General features: G+C 32.7%; 2 protein-coding genes and 1 pseudogene across 7 annotated transcripts; all 3 read right to left on the minus strand.

Annotated features, from left to right (window-relative positions):
* Positions 2,707–9,773, minus strand: LOC109715118 (putative membrane-bound O-acyltransferase C24H6.01c). 6 transcript variants are annotated; one of them, XM_020239946.1, is made up of 20 exons: positions 9,623–9,773; positions 9,137–9,266; positions 8,643–8,698; positions 8,300–8,481; positions 8,163–8,211; positions 7,668–7,771; positions 7,504–7,568; positions 7,051–7,121; positions 6,735–6,794; positions 6,304–6,417; positions 5,534–5,658; positions 5,394–5,445; positions 4,977–5,039; positions 4,503–4,612; positions 4,341–4,433; positions 4,143–4,224; positions 3,517–3,594; positions 3,198–3,273; positions 3,072–3,121; positions 2,707–2,983 (listed from the first exon to the last, which is right to left on the minus strand). In XM_020239946.1, exons 2-20 carry the CDS (start codon positions 9,237–9,239, stop codon positions 2,954–2,956), a joined length of 1,563 nt encoding a protein of 520 aa, XP_020095535.1. In that variant the 5' UTR covers positions 9,240–9,266; positions 9,623–9,773; the 3' UTR covers positions 2,707–2,953. The 6 variants fall into 6 exon arrangements, with proteins under 6 accessions (XP_020095535.1, XP_020095534.1, XP_020095536.1 ...); XM_020239945.1 differs by having other exon boundaries at positions 9,532–9,752; XM_020239947.1 differs by having other exon boundaries at positions 9,653–9,739.
* Positions 11,265–14,520, minus strand: LOC109715120 (annotated as a pseudogene).
* LOC109714834 (cysteine-rich repeat secretory protein 38-like) lies at positions 14,164–15,659 on the minus strand. Its single transcript, XM_020239543.1, has 2 exons — positions 14,850–15,659; positions 14,164–14,193 (listed from the first exon to the last, which is right to left on the minus strand). The coding sequence occupies exons 1-2, from the start codon at positions 15,657–15,659 to the stop codon at positions 14,164–14,166; spliced, it is 840 nt and encodes a 279-aa protein (XP_020095132.1).

The following is a 16,787-nucleotide window of genomic DNA, read 5'->3' on the forward strand; positions in this document are numbered from 1 at the left end:
TATTTAGACTTTTATACTTTTTAAATTTAGTTGAGCGAAATCACTTAACTCAAAACAGTTTAAAAATATAACCTATAATTTTCACACGTTTTAATTTTAATTTTTTATTAAATTTTTTGTCGCGTGGTAATTAGGATTCTCTGACGTGTTAGTATGTTACAGATGCCGAGACTAGTAGTATACCAGTATTACAAAGCCCTTTGCGTCATTGCATGCGAACTGCATAAAAATCATAGCTATAGAATATATATTGGTCCAATATATACAGCTGGAACTTGGAAGTTTTGTTAACGGCCCTGTTTGGTTAGGGGATAGGAATAGGAATAGGTCCTTATCCTTCTCTTTATATTCAAACGTTAATTTTTTACTCAGACAATAGTAGTTATCGGTTATCTCTACCAACACTTTTATTTTTTATATAAAATTATCTAATATTTTTTTTATTTTCGGAAGCAACTCAATTTTTATCTAAATGTTATTTTTCTTATCCTCGCACTTATATCTATTCTTGTAATAGTTAATTTTTGTTTATACCTGAATCAAACGGTTCTTTAAATGAACTGCATTCTCGGTCATGGTATGTCGACGTCACAATGATAAACTGGATGATAACTACAAGGAGAATACTCTCAAATATTTTAGTAGTTTTTAAAAACGACAAACAAAAACTACAAGGCAATGCTTTATGGAATAATACTACATCCAAATCCCTCCAGATAGGACCTACCACATAGCAACATAAGTCTTTAAGGTATCGTTTAGTTCGGATATAAGTAAGAACTAGCTATTAGAGGGATAGGTGTAAGTACGGGGATAAAATAATAAGTGTTTGGATGAAAATTAAGTTGTTTTCGGAGATAAGAAAAATAGCGTTTTGATTGATAATATGAAATAAGAAAAATATTAGATAATTTTATATAGAAAATAAAGGTGTTGGTGATGATGGTTATAACCGGTTATTATAATTAACCGAGAATTATTGTTTTCGGATAAAAATTTAGTATTTATTATAAGTAACTGAGAATTATTGTTTTCGGATAAAAATTTAGTATTTGGATATAAAAAGGGGATAGGGTTCTTTTTATTTTTCTTTATGAAATTATCTTTAGCTTGTCTTGTAACACTCTCAGTGCCAATTTTCGCCATGCACTCCTCTAGCTAGATTTTAGTTTTTACTCTTAATTTTATATATATATGTACATTTGTTGAGTATATGTTCAAATGCATGGAATAATTATTTTATACTTATCTCAAATTAATATAAATTTGTGTATTATATTTATTGAAAAGTTTACACTCAAAACTTAACAATAAAAATTTAAATTTTAAAAAAGCAAATATATCTGTTATATTTTATTAAAAATTATTTGTCATATTTTAACTCAAATTTAGATAGTTGACAAATTATAAAGTTTTATATTTTTATTTTATAAAATTTAAGTTTAAATAGTGAATTAAATTTAACTTTTTGAATATCAAACAATTAACAAATTTTAACTAAAGTGGATTAAAATTAAATTTGAAATTTGAATTAATATGAATTAAAATATTGATATTTTAGTCTAAAACATATACTTCAATTTTTGGATTCATCAGAATTCAAAAAAATACAAAAATATTTAATGTAGACTTAAATTTTAATTTTGAATTAAAGATTAAAAAATAAGTAGACATTTGAGATTAAATTTAAATTTAATTGTTCATGGCAATTAATAAAAAATTAATATAATAATTAAATATTAGTAGATAATATTGAAATAATCTAAAAATATTCATTTAAAATGAAAACATATGAAATACTTTTAAGACTATCATTAGAGAAAAAAAAAAAGAATTTAAAATTTTATTTTATTATATTACTTATTTTGTATAAATAAAAAAAATTAAAATATTTTTTTGCTACATAATGGATTTGTCGACATACTCAAACTCAAAAATAAAAAATATTTAAAAAGTTATAAACTTTGAATAAAAATAATTTTGAGAGTGACTCAAAAAAAATTCTTTAATTTTTTTTATTTACTGTTTGGTGGCTGGGTGTGTATCCATTACCTTAGCTTTCCTTTTATAGGGCCGAAATTGTAGAGAGATCCCTCAACTACAGNTGAACTACCGACCAAAATATAGCCCGGCCCAATATTAGACCAAATATAGATGCGATGTGGGCCGAGTCCATTGAAAACTGGACCCAATACATGGGCTTTTGTCCGGCCCAAGGACCTAATTGATAAGTCTCGATTTGGATTTAGTTTGTTTATTAAGGGAAGTTTCAACCTTTTGTTATGACTTGAATTTTAAAATAAAAAATGTTTGAAAATTATGAATTTTGAATAAAAATATTTTGAGAATGGCTCATAAATTTCTCTCTCTCTCTCTCTCTCTCTCTCTCTCTCTCTGTTTATAGGAATGTGAGACCAAATCGCGATGCGATACGGGCGGAATCTATCGACTACTGCACTCAACACATGGGCTTTTACCCGGCCCAGGTTCCTAATTTGTAGGTCCTTTTTTGGATTTGTTTGTTAATTACCGTAATTTTGGAAAAGTGTCTACTTTTTTGTTTTGGCTTAAATTTACTTTCCCCAAATTCTTTTTTACAACAAAAGTTTAATTTAAAAAAAAAATAAATTCATCTGTCATATTTTGTTAGAATATATCTAAAATATCTGTCACATCCTATCTCAAATTTGAATAATTGCTGCCCATAAAAAAATGGAACCTCTCCAAAATTGGTGATTGTCACCACCAAATAAAAAAAAAAATGGTGATGTCACTTAATTGATTAGCACCAAGATTTTCAAAAACCAAAATAAACTTAAAAAAAAGAAAAAAGAAAAAAACATATCCTCCCAAGTTACGAATTCTGAGTCTTTGCTTATGGGCCAAAATGTATTTGAGGAATCACTCATACAAATATCCGCGAGATTCTTCATCTTTTCAATCACTACCGATTTTACTTAAGATCTCGAATATGAAACATGAGCTGCAAAAGTTTAATAATAGATAATAAGAAACAGTATAATAGTTTCGTGGCGCATTGAAGGAAAATAATAAGAGAGTCGAGTGAGTACCTTTACACCCACATAAAATGATATAAATATGTATACCAGAACAGGATATGCTGTCAGAAAAAAAAAAGAAGATCTGTCAGTTAACTGCTGGTATTAACAAATCGAGAAAAGCAAGTCTCAGCATACCGTCTTTCTGAAGCATTCGCGAAATTAATGATTTTACGCCCGACGGCCCGACGACATAGCCAACAAGGTTCGCTACCTGATACACCAGAGAGGAATGAATTATCATTAGATAATAAAAAGAGATCAGAAAAGAAATAATCAACTAACATCACTTTACATTGGTATCAATTGAAAATAGTACAGTCGAATATAAAATTGCAACAGCGAAAGAAAAATATAAACCTTTCCTTCTAAGGTTTACAAAAGAATCAGATTGCAGTGCTTCGCGTTTTTTCATGTGATATCTAACGACGTAGTTATGACAGGAGAGAAAACGCACCATTAGGCAGCTAATCGTCACGGCCCCAGCAATAGCACCTAGTTCACGATGTATGAATGCTCCAAAAGCACTCCTCGCCTACAGTTACAGGTACTTTAGAATGTAGAGATAGATCAAATTAAGTGCTACGACCCCTTGTTGGAATAAAGAAGGATTGTCCTTGACACAAGGAAGAATGTTGCTTTCTTGGAACAATGTCTTGTATGCAAGATGCATCAAAATTAAAGACCGATGTGCGACATTCCAGGATGCTGGGTAAATAAAACTGAGCAAAAAGACCCAAATAAATTAGATATGGACCTCAAACAACACTACTAGGACAATTTTAAAACAAATATTAGATCTTTCGTTCTAGTTAGTCACAAATATTTGGCTCATAAGAATTAATTTCTATTTCACATCTATGCTGAGACTTGCTCAATTAAATCAAGACTTAAGATTAGTTATTTATCAAGATAGCAACTTATTTGTTCTACTTAGAAGGCATCACTGGCACGACATTTAGTTTAGCCCATGTGTTTTGTCGGCGTTGATTTGCATCACCCTTATATCCTTATTTTACCATACACCTATTATTTACCAAAATATCACAATATGATTACGGAGTTATGGCTACTTGGTATTACCTGAAAAGCATCTGCAGCTGATTTGACTAATAGTTCAGGAACAAAAAATAAACATGTTAACCATGCCCAAGAAAGAAGTTTCCTGTTCAAGGAAGGAAAAAATAATTAAATGAACAGTGCCTGACCCTCAAGTAAAATTTGCTTAATTTCTCATGTGTACAAAGTGATTAAAAGAGCAGAAGTTCTCTAATGATTTACCATTCTAGATCGTGCCAAATTGCTACAAATGTGAAAATGACCCAAACATTGAGTAGCTTTCTCTGAGAACCGCCAAGTGGAATGTACATGTATCTACAGTGATAAGAATAAACAATAATTCCTCACTGAATTAATTAGATTTGAATACAATTCTAACCATACCTGACAAGCCATTTATTGAAAGAAGCATGCCAGCCTTTCCAGAAGCTCTCCAAATCATAACAGTTGTTCATACACCTCGGCATATTCTCGGGTGTCTCGATTCCTCCTATCTACAATAAGAAGTTATCCCAGTATTAAGTCCAAAATAAGCATTGAAAGATTAAAATACTGTATCTGATACTTTTTGCTGTTTTATATTGATAGTAAATAAAGCCATATTCTACTTTACAACAGCAACTAAATCTTTCATATCGATAACTCAGCTTTATAGATTATTGTATACTGCCTTGTTCAGTTAAAACAGTAAAAAGCTAAAATCATTTATGGTTTACGTAGGTATATAATCAGGAATAATTGATTAAACTCCAATTTGTCATCTAACACACATACAGAATCCACATTTGTGACAGATGTTTACTATGGGATGTGAGTAAAAGATACCAAACAGGGAAAAGAGTGTTTCAGATGCATTACCAGAGACCAGAACCGAAAATAGCGCCAAATCAGGAGAAACTTTAACCACATAAAGTTTAACACCTGTTGCGACACAAGGTTAAGAAGTTACTAATCAAAATAGAACTTCAAGCAATTTTATTAACCTAGCAGAAATTATTGGTGCAAAACAAAAATTCCGGTTGCAAAAGCAAGCATTTAAGTGAAATAACCTATAAGAAAGTGGAGGTATTTGAAAAATATAAAACTATGGCATTTGAAAAAAATATAAAAGTATGTGTAGCAACATGATCAACAAGGTATTTCTTTAAAAGGCAAAGGATAAAATTTACAATGGATATGGTTACGGTTAGGTATAAGCGGAGAGGTGTCTGATAGAGACGCTAATCTACTATCAGATACTGTATGGACATTTTCTATAGCAGCAACATATCTTACCCCGTAGCCAATGAGAAAGATCTCAAATGGTGACAGCTGCCACCACACACCACTGCACAACACCAGCAAACAGATCTAGCATCCACAAATAATGCAGAAAACACAAAAACTATCATTTGCACCACTGAGGAATGGCTCACCTAATTGCAAAGGCATTGTAGTAGAAAAAGTGTGTCATCGCTTCCATAAGTAAGAAACTTAGAACCCATCTTAGCCCGTATGCAGATATTTGTCTGACCGAATAATTCTCCTGCGGTGCCTCCAACTGCAAGCTTCTTAAAGTTAGATTTTGCCTTTACCTTTTCAGATTAATTTGAAGATTTACTTTGTATTATAGATGCAAATCATAACTAATTGCAGAGCAATTTACACATTAAGAAGATGCAACTTCCTATTTGACATGGGCAATGCATACCAGGAGGAGAACAAACAACAAAATATTCACCATGAAATTAAAACAGTCATACCAGGTTAAAAATCATCAGCCAACTTAAATGAGAAGGAACAAAAAAAACAAACTATAAATTTTTCCGCAAAATAAGGTTCCTTTAACTGATAAATGCACTTGTCACTCTGAAAATATTATGGTACCAGCTAAAAGTTCTGAGCTTTAAACCAGAACAGCTAGTAAAAATAGTGAACTTAGTACTGAATATCAGGCGGTCAAGCTACAACACAGTCGACTAAAACATGGCAATTTGACCAAAAAAGTACACAAAAAAGTATAAGCCGAGTACTAAATAATGGATAAGCTATGGAAGAAAGCAAAGAGTGGTTAACTTGTAAAAGAAGAACCCTCCAGTTGAAGTTAACCAGTGAAGAAAAGAAAGATGTCATATTGCACAAGGCTTATTATACCAAATAGATAATTTTGTCGTTTGAAATCAAAACAAGAAAAGGGCAAACTGACCTGTTTAGCAAAAGCATTGTAGCTAATAATGGGTCCGGCGATGTAGAGTGGTGCATATATCAAGTGACACAAATACATATTGAATGAGTATTTGCTACTGTGAACTCCAATCTCCTGCCAGATGATCCAGTCAGTCCTTGAGTAACACAACATTATAAATCACATTGATGAAGACAAATACAAGATGTAGAAAGAAAAACCCCATAAAAATACATTAAAATACATGTTAATATACAGAAATTACATGAAATTAGTTGATATACAAGTGGATTTATAGGTTCTTACGGACAAAAGTATCAAATAAGACAAAACAATCATCACCTTACAACATACGTTCTGCCAAAGCAACTTTTGATTATAGTACTCAAAGCACTAAAATACAATATAAATAGCAGATATTGTAATGAATTTGATCAGTTTACTTTGGATACCTGTAAAGCATGGTAACATGTCCTCCCAGAAGAACAAACATGGCAACGCTGGACGTGTCTCTGTATCCATAAAACACTGGAAATGTTTTGTAAATAAAGCAATCTAAAAACAAACACGAAAAAGGGGGAACAAGCATTAGATACAACAATATGACAAGCAATTAATTACTAGGTATATCATAATTTGGGCTTAAGCATTCTAAACAGGGAAGAGCATATGTTAGAATGTGATAAAACAAGTGTCCCATAGGAGGTCATCTTAATAATCTCTTACTCAAAGCTGTAATTGCACCTAGTAAGAATAATTATTCCATACCTTTTTATCAAAGCGAGGCTGTCCAAACGACCAATGATAGTCACATCCAAAGCTGATCATGCGTAGTACAACTGCCACAGAATAAGCCACAAAATAAGTTAGCAACCAGTTTCAGGGAAAAGAAGAAGAAGAAGAAGAAGAAGAAGAAGAAGAAGAAAGAAAATCTAATTCCATATGGTATGAAACTAAAACATTAGTACCTTGCATGGAGGAAATAGCCAAATTAATCACAAAATTCCCCTATAATGAAAAGGCTTCTCCACGTAACTAATTGCAAAACTTGTAAACATGAATTCGGATTCTAATTAATTACAACCTACATGGTAAAAGCCATATATCTTCAAATGAATTATTTTCTACCAAATATTGCCCTAAAACAATCTACAAGAATGATAAGTATAATACGCATCATTCGAGTTTCTACCGAAAATAAAGACACAGAAGAAAGCATACCGAGATTAAAGCATATGTGCCATCTAAAAGTGCCCCGGTAATTGTCCAAAAAAGCCAATTGTTGCCTATTCAATTTTGAGAAATGTAATGTTAGTCCAAGTGAAAAAAGGTAGAATCGTGAACTAATGATATACTAGCATGAATCAGATCATGAAATAACTAACCCAAACAAAGAGAAAGGATAGCCTTCATAGATGCGATTTAGTATGAGAATTGTTATATTGAATATCCAAAGCACAGGAATGTAGTAGTTGGATCGAGCAAAAGTCTGCAAAAAGGAAAAAAAATAATGCCTCAGAAAACATTAAGAGATGGTAAAGTTACAAACTCATATTATCATACATCTAGAAAGATAAATCGATCAAACTGAAACTATCTCCAAGAGGAAAAAGCTACAGACCAGCCACTACCTGATACTATAAATTGGTTAGCCGCTAAGGTAACAGAGAATCAAAACAGTCTTTACTATTGACAAACATAATTTCGAGTTCCTCCAATAGTCAAAATGCTGTATATATATCGTTACTGATAGCGAGTGCAATTCCATCCTAAATTAATGGTAACCATGCAAGCTTAAGAAACAGTTTCACCGTAGAATTAAGTAGTAAAATATGAAACCATAATAAAAATGAAAGAGTAGCATTAAATAAGTCACATACCTTAACTAAAAAATAATTCAGAGAGCCAAAAAAGAGAATAAAACCAACACTGCAATAGTAACAAAATAGTTAGAAAACGATCGGCAAATTTGACAAAAAAAATTTGGTAAAATTGATAAATATGATCCACTGCATACCAAGCTCCATGTAAATACAATAGATAAATCAATGATATAAAAATCCATAATGCTGACATTGCTCGGCCTTTCAAGGCATAATAGTGGCGGAAAACATTCGCCACAATCACGAAGGCTCCCATAACAAGAGTAAGAATTGGTAAGTTTCCTCGGAAGTTTCTCCATTGTGAATCAGAGACATCCTGAAAGAAAAAAGAAAAGAAGAAAAAAAAAAGGAAAATTAATAGAATTAGGCAAATGAAGCCATTTATCTGCAGGGAAATAGCAACCTAAAATTGTGCAAGGATAGCTCATAGAAACTAGTAGAGAGGTAGCTTAAGGGGAAAATGAGCAGGAGACATACATTTAAGCGATTGGCGAACCAGCCAGGGCGTAGACCGTAAAGTCGTCCAACATAATCTGTCATCAATCACATAGTAAGAAAACTAATTTGCACAAAATTTTAAACATAGTAAATGTCCTGACATACATTAGAAAAGATAAGAACGTACAAAACTTACTTGAATTACAAATCATTTTGAATCCGCTATCCAACTTTTCAATTTGTTTGATTTGAGTCGGTCAAAGACTGTTTGACTTTAAAGTATAAGATAATTACTTACTTTAATGAATCTATAGTAGCATGAATTGCATGAAATATACTAATTAAACTGTAAAGATAAATGACATATTCAATTTGAAGTTAAAATATTGTTGACCAACTCAAATCAAAAAAATTAAAATTTGGATAGTAAAATCAAATTTTGAAATATTATGTAGCCAAATCAAAATAATCCATAGTTCAGATAAGTTATACACGTTTTTACCATAAAAAAACATAAGTTTTAAATAAATTACCATGTGAAAGCTGAAGAGATCGATGGATTACAACCAGATAAAAAATCAGGGCGTAGAAAAGAATAAAGAGGAATTCCCACTGCTTCCACAAGTTGCTAATCATCTTCTCCTTGGTTCCAAAATTTACAATCTTATAATAGAAAAGAATTACGAAATCAGAGTGTGAAAACAACTAAAACAAGGCAAAGTGAATAATTTTCACACAATTTAACAGAGTATAAACTTTGTTTGTGCTAAGACAACAACTAGAAATAGATGTCCAGGATGTCAATTATCCGCACTAAAAGCTCGAGAAAATCAACTCTATAGCTATTTTCGCAAGAAATCGCATTTTCCCTATAGGAACTAACAAAGTGATCCTAGAAAAACAAAATAAAATAAAATAAAATTGCTACCGTTACAATGCCCTAGTTAATCATTTTTCCCAAGCGAGGAGTTGAGCAACGAGAATCTCGCCGGCGACGAGATCGGCGGCGAGGGGCTCACCGGCGACGAGGTCGGCGAAGAGGGGCTCACCGGAGACGAGATCGGCGGCGAGGGGCTCACTGGCGACGAGATCGGCGGCTAGGAGGGATGCGCCGACGGAGGATAAAACGGGGTTAAAAATGTATGAACAACCCCTCAACTATACAACATTTAGATGTTGACTCCTGGAATATTTTTATTTTGATTAAAAGCTTCTTAATATCTAATTATTTTAATTTAAACTTTTATATTTTAGTTACATTGTAGTTTCTAAATTATTATATGTATATTGGAAAAACTTCAAATACCATCCATGTGGTTTCAGACTTTCTTACATTCATACTCTTTGGTTTTAAGTGTATCAATTTAATACTTTGTGGTTTTTTTTTTTTTTTATTATCCATTTCACTAATTTTTTTTGTTAAATCAATGACAAAACTAAAACTAAAGGGTACTAAAGTGAATATTCGATAAAAATAGGTGGGATATTTGAAATTTTTATATATAATTTATCGAAATATTAATGAAAAAAGCTAACGAAAAGAAAAGAATGAAACCACAAGGTACTAACTTGATACACTTTAAACCACATAGTACTAAAATGAAAAAGTACGAAACTATACGGGTAGTATTTGAAGTTTACCCACGTATATTTAAAACTTGTTTGGTTGGCCCATATTTTATCCCGGAATCGGAATAGAAATTGATGAATCCGTTTGTTCGATGTTTGGTATACGGAATTTTCATTTCGATTTCAATTTTTGGGTGAATGGATTTGTTCGGATTAAATTTATTTTTTTAATCTTATTTTTTAATTAAAATATAAGTTTAAGTTTAAAAATTATATTTATAAATTTTAATTTTAATTTGAACTTAAATTAAAAATTAAAATTCAATCAAGTATTTTGAATCTAATCGATAAATTTGAATTTGAATTTAATTTAAAATCTAAAGTTTTATTCAAATTTTATTTTAAATTTTAAATTAAATTTATGGATTCAAATTGAAATTTGAATTATAATTTTAAGTTTGAATTTGAATAAAGTTATTAGTCAGGCTTTTCTGAACATAATTATGTACATATTTTTGAGAGGCAATCAATATGAAAGTGATTTGGTTCATTAACAACATATCATTTTTCTACGAGTTACAACATTTATAAAAGAAAAAAAAAAAAAAAAAAAGACCTGCAAGCTGCAAGTGAATATCTATAGCTCTTTTTTTTTTTTTTTTTTTTTTTGAGAGATAGATAGCACGCTATTCGTTTCGTTTATTTCATTTAGAAATAAACTTAGCTAGAAATGTGAATCAATTTGGATTCGAACTAGGGACCTCGGGTACCAAGTTCAAATTTTCACTCCTCTTTTGCTCCATGACCAATTTGCTACCTCTTTTATATTTAACAGGTCAAAAAATTCTCATTTGGACACAACGCGAAACCTGCGTGTGTTGCTTCGAACAACAAACTCCTGTATTCGATCACACCAATCGAATCATCCACATTCTCCGAGCTAGCTAGGATGCACCACCCCACAATGCAATGATCTTTCCAACAAGTACGTACACAACCACAAATTGCACCCAATCAACTTACCAATACTTATATATGGTTACACAGATGGTATATATGGTTACACAGATGGGTCTTACACAAAAGGTGTGTTATATAGCTACTGAGATATTTAGCCTTACATCATGTTATGCTATTGGTCTTTATTGTGATATTGGCCAATTCAGACTCTTAATCGTTGTAATTAATACGTACATGCTTAATTAATTACAACCAAGTTGCTACTTCCTGCCTGGAGTAACTATACATACAGCCAACATTTGCAAATAACATTTTCTCAATCTTTTCAATCCAATGCTGTTTATCTAATACGACAATAGGATAACTGATAATGCCGATACGAACTTTAATATCTCGAAAAAAAAACCAAATTAAAAAAAGGAAGAAGAAGAGAACTGAAGTAGCATTATCGACCTCCTAGACTAGTAAAAGTAATCTCATTTTCGCTAACAGGCACGATGAAATCAGATGCCATCTCTGCTTCATCCTTGATTCTCACATTGAAGTAAGCTGGTTGCTTTGGATCTGGTAGGCTCGTACTATCGCTGTTTAGCATCACAATCACATCCGACATGGTGGGTCGATCCGCAGCATTCTCTTGAACACACATTAGTGCCACATGAATGCATCTCAATATCTCATAAGTTTCGGAACTACCATCTAGTGATGGATCTATGAGTTCAAGCCAGCTCCCCTCTTTCCAAACCTCCCATGCCTGAGACAAATTTGTCACCAGCTAATGATATAAAACTTTCAGATGCTTTAGGGAACACCAATTATCTCGTCAATTAGATGATGAAATGATCTAAAATGCCATAATACTTTCTTTTAAAAAATATATTATAAGAATGAAGTGATCAAATCTCTTTACTTACGTATCCGAGGAGGTTAAGATGATTCCCATATTGGTGAAAACCAGCATTTCTCTTTCCGCTAACGATCTCGAGAAGTAAGACGCCAAAGCTAAAGACATCAGATTTGATTGAGAAAATACCCTCAGAAGCATATTCGGGAGACATGTAACCACTGAACCAATTAATTACAATATTGTCAACAAAACCAATAAACATAAATTAGTTGATACATAAATGTGGTTAATCTATACTTACTATGTGCCAACAACCTTGTTTGTGTTTGCTTGAGTTTCGTTGGAACCGAAGATTCTAGCTAAGCCAAAATCAGATATCTTAGGTTTCATCTCGCTATCCAAGAGAATATTGCTCGCCTTTAGATCTCTATGGATAATTCGTAGCCGAGAGTGCTTGTGAAGATAAAGAAGTCCTTGAGCTATTCCTTCAACAATAGTAAAGCGTTTTTGCCAATCTAATGTTGCTCCTCTTGTTTGATCTAAGATTGACAAACTAACATAAAAAAGAATGCATCGAAAGAGAAGAAAAACAACAATTGAAGCAGAATAATGAATACAAACCAAAGAGGAAGAAATCCAAGCTTTTATTTGGCATGTATTCGTAGATTAGTATTTTCTCTTCTCCTTGAATGCAGCAGCCTAATAGCCTTACAAGGTTTCGATGTTGAAGTTTTGCTATAAGTTGAATCTCATTCTTGAATTCCACTAGACCTTGGCCCGAACGTGTAGAGAGTCTCTTTACGGCTATTTCAAGCCCATTTGATAATTGCCCCTGTTATATATCATAGAAAGTGCCATGAATTTCAAACACAAAAAATTAAATAATTGCATTTCGTTTTTGTCATTTTTTGAAGAAAAAGATAAATGTACACTCCTCTAAAGCTGGAGTTAAAAAATAATAATCCTAATAATACTAATATTAGGTTGGCACATAGTGCAGCTGAATTTTAAATCCAAATCTTCTACGGAGGAGGAGGCTAAAAAAGATGTACTTCAATTGTAAGTTATTATTGTGAATAGATTTCATGCATGTTAGTTGTGTTACTCCACATAACATGTTTTTTTCAATAAGAAAATATCGTTATATAGACAACTATTATTGAAGTGTAGAGCTCAATACAACATTATAATTATTCTTCTTTTTTTTAAAAAAAAAAAAGATAATATGCTACCCGCTTCATTCATTCAGAAGGTGAATTAAGCAACATAGGTGAGGCAACAAGGCCTCTTGGATGACGGAAACAAAAAGGAAAAAGACAGGGAAACAGGTGTTGTGAGGAAAGTACAGCTGATTAATTATAGGATTATAGGATCTAAATTATTCTATTAATTATAGGATCTAAATTTGACGAAGAGTGAAATTTCAATAAATTGATTTTGCCAAATATCATTTCCATTCTTTTTTGGAGATAATAATGATTACACTTTAAATTAATCGCATTTTAAATTGATTGCACTTTAATTACCTTATAAACAGGCCCAAAACCACCCTCGCCAAGTTTGCTTTCGATGGAGAAATTGTTTGTAGAGTTCACTAGGGTAGCAAAATCAAATAATGAGAATTCAGAACTGTTTTCTTCACTCTTCCAAAGCCTAATTACTTCATCAGTATCAAAATTGAAAGTTGGTCGAGAGTGATACAACTTTGCCCTTTCTGGATCACAGAATAAAAATGAAAAAGAAAAAGTTCTTGATTAGGAGTTTCTCCAGCTGAAAGTGGTTTAAAACTTAATTTGAATTTACCTGCGCGTCGTCTTTTGATACACAGGAGACACAGGAGGGAGCAAGAAATAAGGAGTACGGTGAGGCATATAGTTATAATAATAATGCGAAGCTTACTTTTTCCCCGCCTTGTGCCTGTAATAAATGTTTCCAGTGACATACTATAATTAATTGATCAACCAAATATTGAATAGTAGATGGTTATCTTCAGATTATTTTATAAGGTAAAGGGAGATGTAGAGCATAAGTATTTTAACATGTTATTATATCTAGCTTTCAAAATTACTTCTATATGAACAAGATATAAATTACAATTTAGACGTTGTTGCAAATAAACAGATCTAAAATTTTTATTGTGGTGAGAAGCAACTTCTAAGACCCAGAGAGCAAAAACTTTTACTTCTAGCTGCAGTAAGAAGGTACTCCGACGAACTAATGAAACAATTATATTTATTCACATTTATTAATAGCATTATTTTAACAATATTTCGGCCAAAGTTTCATATGAAAAAACAGCTCATCATGCCTAGTAATTGATATTAGAATTTTTTTTTTTGATTATTTTTGCATAGGAGATGGTAGTCAGAATTTAGATAGAGATGTAAAACGTGCGGCTTGATCGAATCAGGCCACGTCGAGCCACCGAGTCGACACAAAAGTCCTCAAATTAAGGCGCAACTTATTTAGGCTTTGCCCAATGGGCAGGCGCGCACAACACAACACTAATTACTAACGTTTTTCATCTAATATTTTGTGCCTAATATATTTCTTTAAAAAAAAATAACAATTCATGCTATTTATTTTTTATGTTCTGTTTTTTTTCCTCAGAAGGTTTTAGAGTATTAAAAAAAAAAAAAAAAAAAAAGGGCTGTGTGAAACAAATTAATCGACTTCTGTAAAAATTTATACTGCTTTAAAATAATAAAAATAAAAAAAAAATATTTTTTTTTACCAACAGTGTGTTCGTTACTTTCCATTGGAATTTGCGGAGGGGGCGACACCGTGAGAGACGGCGAGCTACCTGGCCGAGTGCTGGGGGGTTGCGGAGTCCCGGGCAGGTCCCCTGGTGCGACAGAAGAAGCGCTTACCATCGACCTCCCGTAGTAGAACGGATACACTTCGTATCTCAAATTGCACCAGATGCCGAGAACTCGTCCCCCGATCCGCCCGTCGAAGTAGTTCAGCGTCTCGTTGATTTCAGCCTGCAGGCACTGACGACACTCGGTGCCCGGCATGTCCGGAGCGCACTGAGCTAACCCGTATATTGTCGGAAAGCCGTTCGTGATGGTCAATTCACCGGTGGCGAACAGCTTTCCAGAGTTTGAATTCGACGCAGCCGAATCGGCTACATCACTCAGTAGAGTGTTCACCACTTGGTTGAAGAAATTCTTAATGGTGGTGTTCTGGGTGTACCCGGGAAACCTCTCGCCCGTTATGTTGTTGATATTGTACAAGACGGCCTGCTCGGAGTTGTCGAAGGCGGAGGTAAAGTTTTGGTTGGAATACTTGAGGAGGCAGTCGTCGTACCAGATGACGGCCTCTTTGTGGTACGGGCAGAGCTGCTGGGTGTCATTGGAAGCTCCGTCGAGGCAGGTGCGGCAGTCGGTGGCGTTGTTGTCGCCACGGCAGAGGGCGAGACCAAATACCTGGTCGAGGGACTCCCCTGTGCTGGCATTGGAGAAGCCGTCGGAGACTGAGGCTACTGAGGAGAGAGTGTGCAGGAGCTGGCTGAGGTTGGACTCGTAGGTGCTGTTGGCGGTGTAGTTGCCGGTGTCGCCGCAGGTTTGATCGAGCGGCGAATCATCATCGCCACCGTGCAGCAAGAGGGGAAGGCAGCAGAGTAGTGAGATGAGTAGTAAATAAGAGGAGGAGAGGGCGGAGGATGGGGTTGTATCCATGGGATTGAATACCGGTTTGATTTCTGTGCTCGTGAGATTTTGATAAGAGTTTGGTTGAGAGTATATATCCAAATAATCATTCATATTTTACAATTCAATTATTAGGATAAATTATACTTTTCGTTCCTAAATTATGGATCACATTGATATTTTGAGACTTTTTTTACAAAATAACCATATAAAATTTTATAATTTGCGAAATAATCCTATCAAATTTGTATTTGGCAAATTAACTCTCGAAACACAGTGAATTATTCACCGCATTCTAAAATTTTTTAAAGTCTTTTAAAGGCGGTGAATCATTCACCGTCTTCTTCATAATTTTTAAAAGACGGTGAATCATTCACCGTCTTTTTCATAATTTTTTGGGAAAGAAAAAAAAAAGAGGTTGTTAAAATTATACGTAGATTATACGAGAAATTATATTGATATTTTATTAGGATTTTCAAATTGTTAAGATTATATGTAATATTTGATTATTACGATTATATGGATAGATTATTAGTATTTTTTTGATTGTTAGGATTGTATGGATAGATTATTCGAATTTTCAGGTTGTTAAAATTATATGTAATTTGTTGAAATATTTATGTGGTTATTAGGATTATAGAAAAAAATAATAAACAAGTGAAAGGCGGTGAATGATTCACCGCTTTTTTGAGAAATTAGAAAAGCGGTGAAGGCAGTGAACCATTCACCGTTTTTAAGAGATTAGTTTTTTAAATATAATTTTAGCAAAATTATTTTGGAAAATAATAAAATTTTAAAAGATTATTTTATAAAAAATCCATATTTTGATGCTTAAATTTTAATTTATTATAACTTATAAGCTTACCATTTTAATTCTTGGAATTAATTTTTTTTTATTCCTAATTTGGCTGACAAGATGGGGATGTATGTTAATAGTAATAAGATAACAATTAATAATGTGATAATGATTAAAATATTGCATCACTATTACACCAATTACACATCAAAATCTTATCAAATATATTAAATTATGAGGCTTAATTATAATAATAATGAAAAACTACTATAGTAAATTAATATTTGAGGATTGAAATATTACCGGACGGTCCAGACTCATAATTTGAGAACCAAAAGTGTAATTTTACACCAGCTTCCCCT

The sequence above is a fragment of the Ananas comosus genome, linkage group 9 (genome assembly GCF_001540865.1).
Source record: "Ananas comosus cultivar F153 linkage group 9, ASM154086v1, whole genome shotgun sequence".
In the NCBI taxonomy this organism is placed as follows: domain Eukaryota; kingdom Viridiplantae; phylum Streptophyta; class Magnoliopsida; order Poales; family Bromeliaceae; genus Ananas; species Ananas comosus.